Genomic DNA, 15,081 nt, shown 5'->3' with positions numbered 1-15,081 from the left:
GCCATCCATTCATGTTCCTGACCCCGAACATGCTCCAGTACTGCGAAGGACGCAACAACAGCGTGCTCAGCAGAAGGTGGCACATGCCGCTCGGGCGACTGATCTTCCTGCCCTGGCGCCTGGAGACAACGTACGCATACACCTACCGGAGGGTGGCTGGTCGACAACCGCTGAGGTTCTCCACCACGTGGCTTCCCGCTCCTTCCTGGTTCGCATGCCTGATGGCTCCATTCGCCGCCGTAATCGGTGGGCCCTTCGTCTGGTTCCGCGCTCGCTACGAGATCATGCACCGGTGCCACGCCCTCCTGTTGTCCCTGATGTCGACTTTGTGGAGCTTCCTGCCACTCTGCCTCTTCCTCTTTCGCCTGTGGCCAGGCCCATTCCTCAGCCGGTGGATCCTGACCCACCCTTGAGGCTGTCAAACCGAATTTGTCGCTCACCTGAGAGACTTGACTTATGAGCCTGTTAGCACATTGGACTCACTGAATTGTTTTACAGTACTGTTAATGCGTTTCTTTTCTTGTCGTTCATTGTTCAAGAAGTTTTCTCTCGTCGTTTGCTGATTGCATTTGTTCTGTTATTGGTACAACCTCGTTGCTTTGTTGCACCTGACACCTTCCTCTGTATACAGTTTAGCCTCATGTACATGTTGTAAATATTGCACACACATACTCAGATGCACTCAGTACACATTTCTATTTATTAGCATGTAGGCACATGTCCTTGTGAAAGGGGGGAATGTCATGATATCCACATCAGCATATCATGGTGCAATCACACACACACTGATGGACAGGTAGTTGGACCAACCAGCACACACATAACATCGCAGCCAATCACCAGTGAGAGCACACGCACTATAAAACAGGGAACACCACAGTTCCCGCTCATTCTACCAGGAGATAGCTCAGAGCACAGAACTCACAGCGTGCCACTCAGACATAGACCATGTGCTGAGTGCCTCACTAAGATAGTGATAGGGCTGGGTCCACAGGTTAGCTGGTGAAGCACATACCCAAACCAGCAGTTAGTAGTTGTCGTTGTTTAAGACAATAAAACAGAGTTGTACCATCTACAGCCGTGTTGGATCATTTATGCATCGGAACACCCAACACGACAGATACTAACTGGGCAGTCATCACTCCTGGGGTAAAGTATCCTTTCCTCGCAGTTTTACAAATTGTAAGAGTATTTGGGTTTCTTGTCTGGTGCCCTGACAAATGTTGGGCATTGGTCCAGGATTCTGACACAGGTATGACCGCGCATGCGCCGTGTTACACACTGCCCCCTATAAAATGGCGGCCGCTAACTCGGTCCCGTCTCCATGGGGAGGCCCCGGGCCGCAGTTACCACCGCCTCATTACTGCATCCACGGCATCAGAAGCTTCTTATTTCCGGTTTCAGGCCTCTTCTGGACGTTTATGAAGCCTCGCCTCCCAGTCTGCCGCCTCTCTTCCTCTCCACTCACCGGCTCCATTTACTCTCCCGCACTCGACATTTTTCAGCACCTTCCAACAGCACGAGGAACAGAGCGTATTGCGCATGCTCCCGTTAGAAACCGCATTGCGCATGTTCCCGTAACACAATGTAGCGCCTGCGCGGGATGCTCGTGCATTGAGGAGAGAGCACGTTCTACTGCCCAGTGAATGCTGGGACACCTGCAATTAATTGTGGGACAATTTAGTAGAATCAAAAATTATGTTTCCTTGGAGCTAGGGGGTCAAGATATGAAATTATTAAGTCAATTAACATGACAATGTAAGTGCAGTCGCCATAGTTCTGCTCTGGTGTAATTAACAACAGAATAAGCACTGACAGATCTGAACTCACTGGAGTGTATGTAGGTGTTGCAAACAATGTTTTTTCTTCCCATACACAGAACATTTAAACCCCATCTTGTCAGTAAAATGTAGCAATTAAGAAGGTGAACAATCTTCTCATGGTGCGATTTTACCCATGAGTTTCCAACTCACATTGGGATCTCAGACCCTTGTTACAGGCAGGAGGGTAATTCGTTTAAATGGTCTTGATTTATCCTCTCACTATCCATCTGTAAACTGTAAGACGATTTTGATTTTTGATTCCCCTCTTTATAAGTAGTGGTATATTTTCCCTAACACTTAATTTTGGAGTGTTCCAATTCTCTATGAATAACGTAGAGCAGAGAAGGCTGAGGTGGGACCTGTTGAGATGTACAAAAGTATGAAGGACATAGATACGATAGAGAGAAAGAAGTTTTTCCACTGAGTGGAGGGGATACAGATTTCAGGAAATCGGCAGGAGGTTTAGAGGGTATTTGAGGAAAAGATTTTCATGCCGAGGGTGGTGAGAATCTGGAACATGCTGCCTGAAAGGTTGGTAGGGGTGGGAACATTCACAACATTTAAGAATCATTTAGATGATGACTTGGAAAATGGGATTAGAATAGATAGGTGCTTGATGGCTGCTGCAGAAATGATGGGCCGAAGGGCCTCTTTCCGTGCTGTAAAACTCTATGACTATGACTCTAACTCACACAGCAAAAACAAGATAAAATAAAATAAAATGGTTATTTTATTTCAGACACACAAAATACAGGAAAGGGGTTTCGCAACATCTGTCCCTTTTGCTCTCATACAATAAAAGAGAGATAAAGGGAAAAAAGAGCAAGATCACAATAAAAACATGCTTTTACGTAGGTTCTCAGTCCAGATTAAAAATTTGATGTCATATTTCTTCAGAGGGTAGTTGGCTGACTGAGCCGCCTTTCCAGAAGTGAAGACTTCCATGATGGGAGAAGATACATAGAGTTAAATTAATCTTGAATCTGCAAGTTCGAATGTTCCAGTAGTTCAGTGTAGATGAGGGACAGGCTATTACCAACTTGGGCATGGGCTCATTCTGCTGCTACACGTACGATGGAAAATAGTAGACAGAAACAAGTGGCTGCCTGGATTCTTGCTTCTTGTTGGAGTTCAAATTGTTGGTGAATTGGACATTTTAAATTCTCGCTCAGTGTACCCGAACAGGCAACGTAGTGTGGTGACTCGGGGCTTTTCACACTAACTTCATTGCAGTGTGAATCTAAGCCTACCTGTGACTCTAATAAAGATTATTGTTATTATTAAGACTGACAAAAGATCCAAAAGCTGTATAATTAAAGGAATTCAGACAGCTCAATCCTCGGTCATGTGACAGGTTGTTTCTCATTGAATGATTCGGCGAATAAGGCCCCTGATTGAAGCTATTGTGCTTTGGAGAAGGTAGTGATTGGACCATAAGCCCCAGATTGGTGAATAGCAGTCACAAATATCTGACTGTCATAGCTGGCTGAGGCAGGCATCTGGTTTGTTGAACCGTTATGTTGACTTGGCTGGAACATTTATATGATGCCAACAGTGTTACATTCCAGGAGGCGTGAGCTGTTAGCCTTTGTTTGATTTTAAGCAGTTCAGAAATTTCCATGTGTCAGCAATTTTATCAGACCAGCAATTGTCAATCTTGAAAACTAGAGAAAAATAATAATTTTACAAAGTAGCTGATGGGAATATATACTGTCTTTGTCCTTTCTACTGACCAGGAAACTCTTCTGATAAGTTCTATACGATCAAACATCCACAGTTAGAGAAAAAAAATTGTTGTTAATCTGAAATGAGAACAGAAAACTCTGGAATTTCACCAGATCTGGTAGTGTCTGTGGCATGAGAAACATTGTGTCTGTGCAGAACCCAACGTAGTTCAGGATTCAGGACTATGACTTTCCATCAGACCTGCACTGCATCAGTGCACAGACCGTCGTACTTAACTCTGTTGCTCAATTGAAAGATGCTCCCAAATGTCCTTAGTATTTCTGGCATTTTCTACTTTTATCTCTGGTTATCCCTGAGTCAGGACTCGTTGGTCCGACAAATCAAACTACAGGCCTATTGCAAGATTTGCAACACTTTTTTAAATTAATCTTTATTGTCACAAGTAGGCTTACATTAACACTGCAATTAAGTTACTGTGAAAATCCCCTAGTCACCACATTCCGGCGCCTGTTCGGGTACACAGAGGGAGAATTCAGAATGACAAAATTACCTAACAGCACGCAAAAGAGAAAATGCTGGAAAATCTCAGCAGGTCTGGCATCATCTATAAGGAGAGAAAATAGCTAATGTTTCAAGTCCGATAACTCTTTGTCAAAGCGAACAGACAGAGATAGTGGGAAATATTTATACTGTGGAGTAAGAATGAAAAATGAGTCATAGGCACAGAAACCCAGGGAAACCGGGTGCTAATGGCCACAGAAACCAAGGGGAAAGAGTGCTAATGGAAAGGATTTACGAAATCATCCACACTGCTGACACGCCAGCGCACTCACACAGGAGAGAGTCCATTCACCTGCTCCAATTGTGGAAAGGGATTCACTCAGTCGTCCAACCTGTTGACACATCGGCGCAGTCACACTGGGGAGACCATTCACCTGCTCTGTGTGTGGAAAGGGATTCACTCAGTCATCCGATCTGCTGACACATCGGCGCAGTCACACTGGGGAGAGACTATTCACCTGATCCGTGTGTGGGAAGGGTTTCATTTTTTCAGCCAACCTGATGACACACCAGCAGGTTCACACTGATGACAAACGTTTCAAATGTCCAGACTGTGGGAAGTGTTTTAAAACTTCCCAGGAACTTATGTACCATCAACGTATTCACACCGAGGAGAGACCATTCAGGTGCTCACACTGTGGGACAGGCTTTAGACGATTCTCGCATCTCACTGCACACCAGCGTACGCACAGTGGAGAGAAACCATTCACCTATTCAGAGTGTGGAGAGGGATTCACGCAGTCATCCACCCTGCAGAGACACCAGCGACTTCACACTGTGGAGAGGCTGTTCATCTGCTCTCAGTGCGGAGAGGGAATCATTAAGTTTGCCAACCTACTGACCACCCACAAGTTCACAATTAACTCCAGAGGTTGTGTGGGTTTCCTCCGGGTGCTCCAGTTTTCTTCCACCGTCCAAAGATGTGCAGGTCAGGTGGATTGACCACGCTAAATTGTCCCTTTATAATATAATAATGTTTATTGTCACAAGTAGGCATACATTAACACTGCAATGAAGTTACTGTGAAAAGCCCCTAGTCGCCACATCAAATAGCTGTAGTGTGTGGAACTTTAAGAAATGGGTGTTTATCAAATAGCTGCAGTGATATCAGAGTGTGGATGGAGCTGGGCTGTCTGTCGTCACTGCAGCTATTTGATAAACACCCAGTTCTTAAAGGTAGATCCACTACAGCTATTTGATAAACACCCAGTTCTTAAAGGTACTCTCACATGACAATTCTGAATTCTCCCTCTGTGTACCTGAACAGGCTCCGGAATGTGCTGACCAGGGACTTTTCACAGGAACTTCATTGCATTGTTAATGTAAGACTACTTGTGACAATAAAAATTAGGATTATAAAAACAAATATTCCGGCAAATTTCCAACCCGCCCGCGATGATTCTCACGGCCGGAAATATGACGCCAACAAATGGGATGAAGCCAAATCTTTAAAAGTCCAAGTCTTTATTTCAAATTGTTGCCGTGCTGTCAGGGGAAAGGGTTAACTTCTCTGCTTGTTTACAAAAGGGAAGAGGAAACATTCACCAAAGGTTCCCACAGCTTGTGAGCTCTGAAACATAACTTCAAGGCTGAAGTTTATCTTCAGAGAATGAAACATTTTGGTGCCTTTTCCAATTGTACCAGTAAATTGTGATTCACACTGAAAGGTTTACTTTCACTCAGTAATTAGAACATTTCACTTTCTCAGCACTGACACTTTAGATCAAATCCCAATTGTTCTCGTCTCTTGTAGCTGGTGAGTGGAGAAGATCATGTTCACTGTAGATCTGTCAGCACAGAAACCGCACTGTGCTTCTGGATACACTCAGTCTGCAAGTAGATGAATCTTTTAAACATCTCCCTAGTGATGGTCTTCCCCTGACTCGAAGGAGTGAGATGTCCCTGTAGTTGGTGCTGTCTCCTCTGTCACTGCTGTTTTTATTGCATCACACATGTTCCGTGGACCAGTCTCACAGCCCAAAAGGGGAGGGCAGGAAGGTGTGACAGTCGATGGGGCTTTCTGTGTGTGAGCCGTTCAGCTGGAATTCCATCCTTGCCGGGCACCATTCTGCTTGCTCAGCAATCAATGGCCTTTTCCAGCTCAAATGATGAGAGTTCTTTGTCCAACTCAACCATGACAGGAAGCTGCAGGAGAGTCAAACAGAGACTGGGAGATGCCCTTCTCATAGGGGTACAGCTCACTGTTGTGTTCAACCCAGCTCCTCCTCACTCTCTCACCATGACTGACACTGAGCATGCTCAGAGCACACACCCACACTGCCCCTGCGCACTGGCCTCGTACACTTACTGATCGGGGACTTTCTGCAGCGCGGGGGATTCTGGGTAACGCAGCTGCCATAGAGCCATTAGTAAACAGGAAGATTCTTTTTCCCAGTTAGCAAAACAGAAGATCCACAGTTAGGCAAGATGCTGGGCATGAAGCACAATGAGAGGTTTGGATATTTTATTTAATACCGAAGCACATTATTCTGATATCACTGAGACATGGGCAGTAAGCAGGCTGATCTACAGTATGTACAGTATTTACAACACCTGGGACACGGTAAATCATCTCATCAAACCAGTGATAGGTTTGTTTACTGTTCATAATTGTGACAGGGTCACACTCACGATTCATGCAAAATGCAAGTCCCCAGGTTCAGTGACCCACTCCTTCCAGACCTGTTTTCACGCCAAGGGTCTTGACATCTGCCTTAGTTTTTATCCAGCCATGTATGTTCAGCTCACACTGCCCAACAACCAGCCTCTCCTGCACTGGTCACAGGGTTTCCATCACCAAAAATCTGTCCTGGTCCACGCACATCGACGCCACCACCAAGAAAGCACAACAGTGCCTATACTTCTTCAGGAAACTAAGGAAATTTGGCATGTCCACACTGACAACTTTTACAGATGCACCATAGAAAGCATCCTATCGGGCTGCATCACAGCCTGGTATGGCAACTGCTCGGCCCAAGACCACAAGAAACTTCAGAGAGTACTGAACACAGCCCAGTCCATCACACAAACCTCCCTCCCATCCATTCACTCTGTCCACACCTCCCGCTACCTTGGGAAAACGGGCAGCATAATCAAAGACCCCTCCCACCCAGCTTACTCACTCTTCCAACTTCTTCCATTGGGCAGGAGATATAAAAGTCTGAGAACACGCACAAACAGATTCAAAACAGCTTCTTCCCCGCTATTACCAGACTCCTAAACAACCCTCTTATGGACTGACCTGATTAATACTACACTCCTGTATGCTGCACTCTATGCCTTTATCTATATATTTACATTGTGTACCTTGTGTTGCCCTATTATGTATTTTCTTTTAGTTTACTTTCTTTTCATGTACAAAATGATCTGTTTGAGCTGCTCGCAGAATAATACTTTTCACTGTACTTCGGTGCACGTGACAATAAACAAATCCAATCCAATCCATATCGAGGGAGCAATCTGCCTCTCTTGCATTGGTGCACTGCATGTCCCTCATAACACAGTGGCATAGAAAGATGACAGCACAAAACAAAGGCACTCAACAAATTGTATCTGTGCCAACTTTCTGCAACAGTCACAATCCCCTGTCATTGGCCCTGAACTCTGCAGATATTTTTCTCCTCAAAGGATATGAACAGATGAGAAAGGAGCTGGAGTTGGCTATTCAGCCCAGTCTGCTCCACCATTTAATAAGGTCATGGCTGATCTGACAGTCACAGATAGTTGTCCAATTATTTTCAAAGCATCAATTGAATCTGCCTCCACCACATTTTCGAGCAGTGCATTCATGATCCCACATGCAGCACAGCACATCATAAATCATAGGAACAGAATTAGGCCACTCGGCCAATCAAATCTGCTCCACCATTCAATCATGGCTGATATTTTTCTCATCTCCATTCCCCTGCCTTCTCCCCATAACCGCTGATCCACTTATTAATCAAGAACCTATCTATCTCTATCTTAAAGACACTCAGTGATTTGGCCTCCACGGCATTCTGTGGCAAAGAGTTCCCCAGATTCACCACCCTCTGGCTGAAGAAATTCCTCCTCATCTGTTTTAATTCTTCATCATCACCTGAGGAAGGAACTGTGCCCCTAAAGCTGGTGAGTCGAAACAAACCTGTTGGACTTTAACTTGGTGTTGTAAGACTTCTTACTCTGTTCTGAAGGATCGCCCTTTAGTCTGGGATTGTGTCCACTGCTTCTACTTTTTCCAACAAGTGGAAACATCTTCTCCATGTCCACTCTACCCAGGCCTCGCAGTATCTTGTAAGTTTTAATAAGATCCCCCCATATCCTTCTAAACTCCCAACGAGTACAGACCCAGTGTCCTCAACCGTTCCTCATACGACAAGCTGTTCATTCCAGGGATTATTCTTGTAAACCTCCTCTGGACGCTTTCCAAGGCCAACACATCCTTCCTTAGATATGGGGCCCAAAACTGCTCATAATACTCCAAATGGGGTCTGATCAGAGCCTTATACAGCCTCAGAATTACATCCCTGGTCTTGTATTCTAGCCCTCTCGACATGAATACATTGCATTTGCCTTCCTAACTGCCGACTGAACCTGCACGTTAACCTGAAGAGAATCTTGAACAAGGACGCCTAAGTCCCTTCGTGCTTGTGATTTCCTCAGCATTTCCCCATTTAGAAAATAGTCTATGCCTCCTTTGAAAGTCCATAACCTCACACTTTTCCACTTTGTATTCCATCTGCCACTTCTTTGCGCACTCTCCAAGCCTTGCTCAGCATTGCTTCTTTTTCTGATCACTTTAAATGAATGCCCTGTTTCTAATCTTGCCCTAAATGTGACTTGCTGGATCAAACGTCTATTGCAGATCCTTAGTTGTAATGTGGTCAAGTGCCTTTCCATTTGAGAACTGTTCAATAAAGTTATTAGAATTATTTGTAGCTAGGGCAGCACGTGGAGCAGTGGTTAGCACTGGGACTGCAGCACTGAGGACCCGGGTTTGAATCCCGGCCTTGGGTCACTGTCCGTGTGGAGTTTGCACATTCTCCACGTGTCTGCATGGGTTTCACCCCCACAACCCAAAGATGTGCAGGTTAGGTGGATTGGCCAGGCTAAATTGCCCTTAATTGGGAAAAAAAATAAGAATAATTGGGTACTCTGAATTTTATTTTTTTTAAAAGGATTATTTGCAGCTTCCCCAACAATCAGTTTTTTCCATTATCCTGAAGTGACCTTATTTTTATCGGGAGTTAACTGAAGTGCGTTCCTCACCTCTCATTATCTAAATTTCCAGTCACCATTTTTCTGTCCACCTGACCCAGTCCATGGCTTTCTCTCTCATTGTCTAAAACACATCAGCAACTTTTGTGTAATCCTGGTGCATACATTTAAGTCTAAATCATTGATATATACCGGAAACTGTGGAGCCCCACTGGAAAAAGACGTCCAGGCATCATTCAGTCCTGGATGTGACTAACAGCAGCAACAGCAGCTGAATCCACACCCTGCTGTTGCCTGTGAACTTGCTGATGTCTGTTCAGGCTGTTTGACTGAGTGAATCTCCTCCCACGCACGGAGCAGTTGAACAACCTCTCCCAAGTACCGGTCCCACATGTGGGTGACACAGTAGCACAGTGGTTAGCACTGTTGTTTCACAGCTCCAGCAACCCAGGTTTTGATTCACAGGTTGGGTCACAGTCTGCGTGGAGTCTGCGTTTTGTCGCAGTTGCTGCTTGGGTTTCCTCAGGGTGCTCCCGTTTCCCCCCACAGTCCAAAAATGTGCAGGTTAGATGGATTGGCCATGCTAAATTGTCCTAAGTGTCCAAAAGGGTGACGTGGGGTTATGGGTTAGGTTGGAGTTATCGGCTTATTTAAGGTGCTCTTTGCAAGGGCCGGTGCACTCGATGGGCCGAATGCCCTCCTTCTGCACTGTAAATTCTATGATTCTGTTTCAGTGTCAACTCGCTGGTGTTTCAGTAGATTTTGTTTACTTTTAAATCTCTTTTCACAATCAGAACATTTGAAAGGTTTCTGATCAATGTGAACAAGTTGGTGTAAAGTCAGGTAGGATGCCCGAGTGAATTTCTTCTCACACACGGGGCAAGTGTGTGGTCTCTCCCCAGTGTGAACTCGCTGGTGTCTCAGAAGCTGGGATGAACATGTGAATCCCTTCCCACACACGGAGCAGGTGAACGGCTTCTCCCCAGCGTGAGTATGTTGACGTGACAGTAAATTCTTTTTACTTTTAAAGCTCTTCTCACAGTCAGCACATTTAAAAGGTCTCTGATCAGTGTGAACAAATTGGTGTATTAGAAGGTCGGATGAACATGTGAATCTCTTCTCACACACGGAACAGGTGAATGGCCTCTCCCCAGTGTGAGTGCGTTGATGTGACAGTAAATTCTTTTTACTTTTAAAGTTCTTCTCACAGTCAGCACATTTCAAAGGTCTCTGATCAGTATGAACAAGTTGGTGTCTCACGAGTAGTGTTGACTGAGTGAATCCCGTCCCACACAAGGAGCATGTGAATGGCCTCTCCCCAGTGTGAGTGCGTTGATGTATCAGTAAATTCTTTCTGCTTTTATAGCTCTTCTCACAGTCAGCACATTTAAACGGTCTCTGGTCAGCGTGAACCTGATGGTGAGCCCGGAGGTTTGACAAATCATTAAATCCCTTCCCACATTCCAGACAGGTGAATGGCCTCTCCCCAGTGTGAGTGCGTTGGTGTAACAGTAAATTATTTCTGCTTTTAAAGCTCTTCTCACAGTCAGCACATTTAAAAGGTCTTTGATCAGTATGAACAAGTTGGTGTGTCAGGAGGTGGGATGACAGAGTGAATCCCTTCCCACACACGGAGCAGGTGAATGGTCTCTCCCCAGTGTGAATACGTCGATGAGTTTGCATTTCAGACGGGTAATTGAATCCCATCCCACAGTCACCACATTTCCATGGTTTCTCCATGGTTATTAACAAGTTATCAGGTGTAGGTGGGATGCAGATTTGAGGTCATTGTCAGATGAGCTATGATGTTATTAAATGGTGGAACGGGCTCATGGGGCTGAATGTCCAATTGCTGCTTCTTGATTCTTTTGGTGCGAATGTCCTTATGTCTCTCCAACTTGAATCATCTGTTGAAGCCTGAGTACGGTGTCTCCCTGATGTAAATGCTGCAATTTAATTTCGTGCTGTGTGATTGGTTAAAGCTCAGTTCCAGATAACTGTGGAAAATTACTTAGATGTCGGTGTCTCGGTGCTTTTCCAATCACAGTGATTTTTGAATGGTTTTTCCCAAAGACAAAACAGACAAACATTTCTCCTTCCACGTTGAAAGGCCGGTCCTGATGAATCAAGTAACTCTGTCAGATCTTGACATAATGTTTGCATCTGCAAATATTCTGTAAAAGGAGATTACATTGAATTACTGTGAATATATAAGACACAAACAGGCCATTCTGTCACAGATTCTGCTGCTGTCCATACTCGGCACACATCTTCGACTGTCACACCTATCAAGTCTCAGCCTTTCAGCTGACTTTCGATTCCGTTTTCTCTCATGTGCTTGCCCCATTTCCTTTTGAAAACATCTCAGCACTTTCCTCAACTCCTTTCCATGGTAATGAGTTGCACAGTCTGAACCTGTGATAAATAAATTTGTCCAAATTGCCCCCTTGGATTTATTTGTAACTATCTTGTATTTATGACTTGTTGTTTATTGATGGTCATTGATGGACTCTCACATCGCCCCTCTCAAAACTAATGATAATTTTAAAGATTTCTATCAGGCCACTGCTTAATTTGTTGTTTTCGATAGAAAAAAGGCCCCTCTCCATTTAATCTTTCCTGAGATTGACTCATGTTACAAAAGTCATCACTGTCAATGCAGGATAGAAATAACAAAGAGACAAACCTTTCTGTTGGATTGAGTTTATGATGTGTAACTTCTCCAATTCTAACCCCCTGTAAAAGGAGTTTACAATAGCCATCACTGTCAGTCCAGGATAGAAATTCTGAACAGGCAATTCTAGTTTCTCTGGAACATTTTTTTCTCTCTTGTTCCCCCAAAGCTGTAAATCCCCGTCCCACACACTCTCCCTCCTCCCTGGGCTGAAATCCAAACCCACCTCACCATTTCTTTCCTCCACTGCCAGTTTTCTCCCTCCCTCTCCTCTGCTTGGGTTCAGTTCTCCAGCTCCTGTCTGCAGACTGACAATAAAATCAATGGGTCTTATTGGAGGTTTGGGGCCTCCAGCGGGTGTTTGTGAACCCTCCCCGCCCACCTGCCAGGGTTTCCTTCCTTCCCAGAGATCAGAGTCCTCGTTGATTTGAGTGCAAAGTGTAAGCTCTTATTTCTTGTCCCCCTCCCCCATCCTCTGATGTGAACCATCCTCCAGTGTCTGAAGCAGGATGGTGCCCGTTAACCTGGGCCTGTTCCCGGGAGGGAGAAGCCCCGCAGCTGCAAACCAGGGAGCTGACAATGATTGTGAAGGGTTTGCTCCAGCCTCCAATGCCCGGGGATTGATTGACGGCTGGTTCGGACCAATAGGAAGAGAAGGTGGAACTGGAAGACCGAACAAGAGCGGCTGGTCCTCCAGCCAATCAGACTGAATGGGAGGCGGAGCAAAGCCGCGACTCTCGCTACCTCCGCCTGCGCGCAGCCGCACACTTCGTCCACTCGGGCCTGTCTCGGGGAAAACCCCGAGCAGCTTTCGCCGGTTGATTTGTATTCGGGGTTTCGGGCTACATGGAGTGTTTATGAAGCCTCCCGACCCATCCCGCCGGCTCCATCCCTCCCTCAGGACTCACCCGGCCGAATTTGACCGGCTGAGGATTTCCACCCGACCGCCTGAATCACGAGTTGTCATCGGTGCTGCGCATGCTGCTCACGTGGGAGACCGGGCTCAGCCCCGCCCCCCATTCACTCCGACTGGTTGGAGGAACCGCTGCTACCACTGGTCCTTCAGGCCCACCCGTCTCTTCCTATTGGACGTCAATCGTCCCTGGGCCTTGTGAGCCGGAGCATGCGCAGTGCCGATGCTGGACGCGGCCGGGAGGTTTGACCGATATCCGGTGGAGGCTGCAAACCCCAATCGGGGCGAAATTCTCCCCCAACGGCGGGATGTCCCGCCAACCGGCGCATCCCGATTCCCGCCCCCGCCCAATCTCCGGTACCGGAGACTTCGGCGGGGGCGGGATTCACGGCGGCCAACGGCCATTCTCCGACCCGGCGGGGGGTCGGAGAATGACGCCCAAGAAGTTTCCGGGCCCGGGTTTGCATCGAGCGGGGGGACAGCTGCCGCCTGCTCCCGGTGACAGGTCTGAGTTAACGGCCGCCGTCTTTATAGAGGCTGCAAACCCGCAAGGGGCAAAACATCAGAGATAGAGTTTGTTGTGAAACCAATGGGATTTTGTAAATCAGGAGGTCAGGGTTACAGTCAACAACAACAACTTCTATTTATATAACACCTTTAACATCATAAATCATCCCGGTCAACCTCACAGGAACATTATAAAACAAAGTGAGACACCCAGACTCAAAAGGAGATATTAGGGCAGGTGACCAAAAACTTGGACAAAGAGGTGAGTTTTAAAGAGTCTTAAAGGAGGTAAGTGAGGTGGAGACGGGGAGGTTTAGGGAGGGAATTCAGTGTTTGGGGCTGAGGGAACTGAAAACCATGGCGGAGTAATTAGAATCGGGGGTGTACAAGAGTCCAGGATCAGAGCTGTGCAGATATCTCAGGGGGTTGTGGGGCTGGAGGAGATGACAGACACAGAGAGAGACGAGGCCATGGAGGGATTTGAAAACAAGGGTGAGAATTGACTGGGAGTGAATGCATGTCTCGGAGCACAGGGATCACAGGGGAAAGGAACTTGCTGTGAATTAAGACACGGGTAGCAGACTTTTGGATGGCTTTAAGTTTACAGAGGTAGAATGTGGGGGAGCAGCCAGGTGTGTAATGGAATTGTCGAATCGGGAGGTGACGATGGTAAATTGCCTTCGTATCTAAAAAGGTTAGGGGTGTGTTATGGGGATAGATGGAGGTGTGGGCTTAGCTAGGGTGCTCCTTCCAAGGGCTGGTGCAGACTCGATGGGCCAAATGGCCTCCTTCTGCACTGTAAATTCTATGAGGTCAGAAGCTCATATTGGATCAAGTATGAAACAAAGTTTACAAAGAGACTGGCTAAGTCTCAGACTGTTGCCAGGGAGAGGGATGGAGTCGGTATGTCAGGAATGGAGATTGGAGCAGGGACCGAACAGTGGATTCAGTCTTCTCCATATTTGATTGAAGTTATTTAGTCAGCAGGAAGAGAACCAGAATGGACCCCGAGTCTGATATCCGGTATAACTTAGTTCGAGAGGGAGAGGAAGAACAAAGGAAACCCTGGAAGATTTGGAGAAACTACCTTCACGATTGCTCATCAAATCTCCACACAGTCAGTTCTGGACACAAGGTTCACCTCTGTTATTCTAATTGGTCAGTCAGGGTCATTCAGATTAATGTCTGTCACAAGTAATGAATGAAGTGACTTATAAAGCATATTCTTACCTCTAATTATATAACTTTGGTAAAAGGATACAGAAATAATGATCGAATACTTTATTTGGATTTCAGCCCAGGGAGGAGGGAGAGTGTGTGGGACGGAGATTTACAGCTTTGGGGACAGAAGAGAGAAAGGAAAAATCCGCAGAAACTGGAATTAACTGTTCTGAATTTCTATCTTGTACTGATAGTGTGGCCTTTGTAAACTCCTTTTACAGGGCATTAGGAGAGGATTTTCAGACAGGAAACACAAACCAAATATCACATTAAGATCTGACAGTGTTCTGTGTGAGGACCAAGCTTCACTTGATTGTCTAAAGAGGAAACGGACAAAGACACTGACTCCACGGAGATACCGTTAAAACCGTGGCGTATGATTTTCGTTTAGGGGGTTTCCATAATGCGAGAAGTTCCGGGCTCATATCCCGGACAAGCCCTGCAAAGCGCTTGACTGGGGAGGTGATGGTGTAGTGGCATTGTCACTGGATGAGTAATCC

The 15,081-nt window shown here is 46.0% G+C and overlaps 1 protein-coding gene across 2 annotated transcripts; it reads right to left on the bottom strand.

Annotated features, from left to right (window-relative positions):
• Nucleotides 1-5,517: 5,517 nt before the first annotated feature.
• LOC140418906 (uncharacterized) lies at nt 5,518-13,177 on the bottom strand. 2 transcript variants are annotated; one of them, XM_072502569.1, is made up of 2 exons: nt 12,849-13,177; nt 5,518-11,440 (listed from the first exon to the last, which is right to left on the bottom strand). In XM_072502569.1, the coding sequence occupies exon 2, from the start codon at nt 11,004-11,006 to the stop codon at nt 9,984-9,986; it is 1,023 nt and encodes a 340-aa protein (XP_072358670.1). In that variant the 5' UTR covers nt 11,007-11,440; nt 12,849-13,177; the 3' UTR covers nt 5,518-9,983. The 2 variants fall into 2 exon arrangements, with proteins under 2 accessions (XP_072358670.1, XP_072358671.1); XM_072502570.1 differs by lacking the exon at nt 12,849-13,177 and adding an exon at nt 11,953-12,831.
• Between the last annotated feature and the right edge of the window lie 1,904 nt (nt 13,178-15,081).

Source organism: Scyliorhinus torazame, chromosome 5, assembly GCF_047496885.1.
Source record: "Scyliorhinus torazame isolate Kashiwa2021f chromosome 5, sScyTor2.1, whole genome shotgun sequence".
In the NCBI taxonomy this organism is placed as follows: Eukaryota; Metazoa; Chordata; class Chondrichthyes; order Carcharhiniformes; family Scyliorhinidae; genus Scyliorhinus; species Scyliorhinus torazame.
This window is presented reverse-complemented; position numbering and strand designations above follow the sequence as displayed.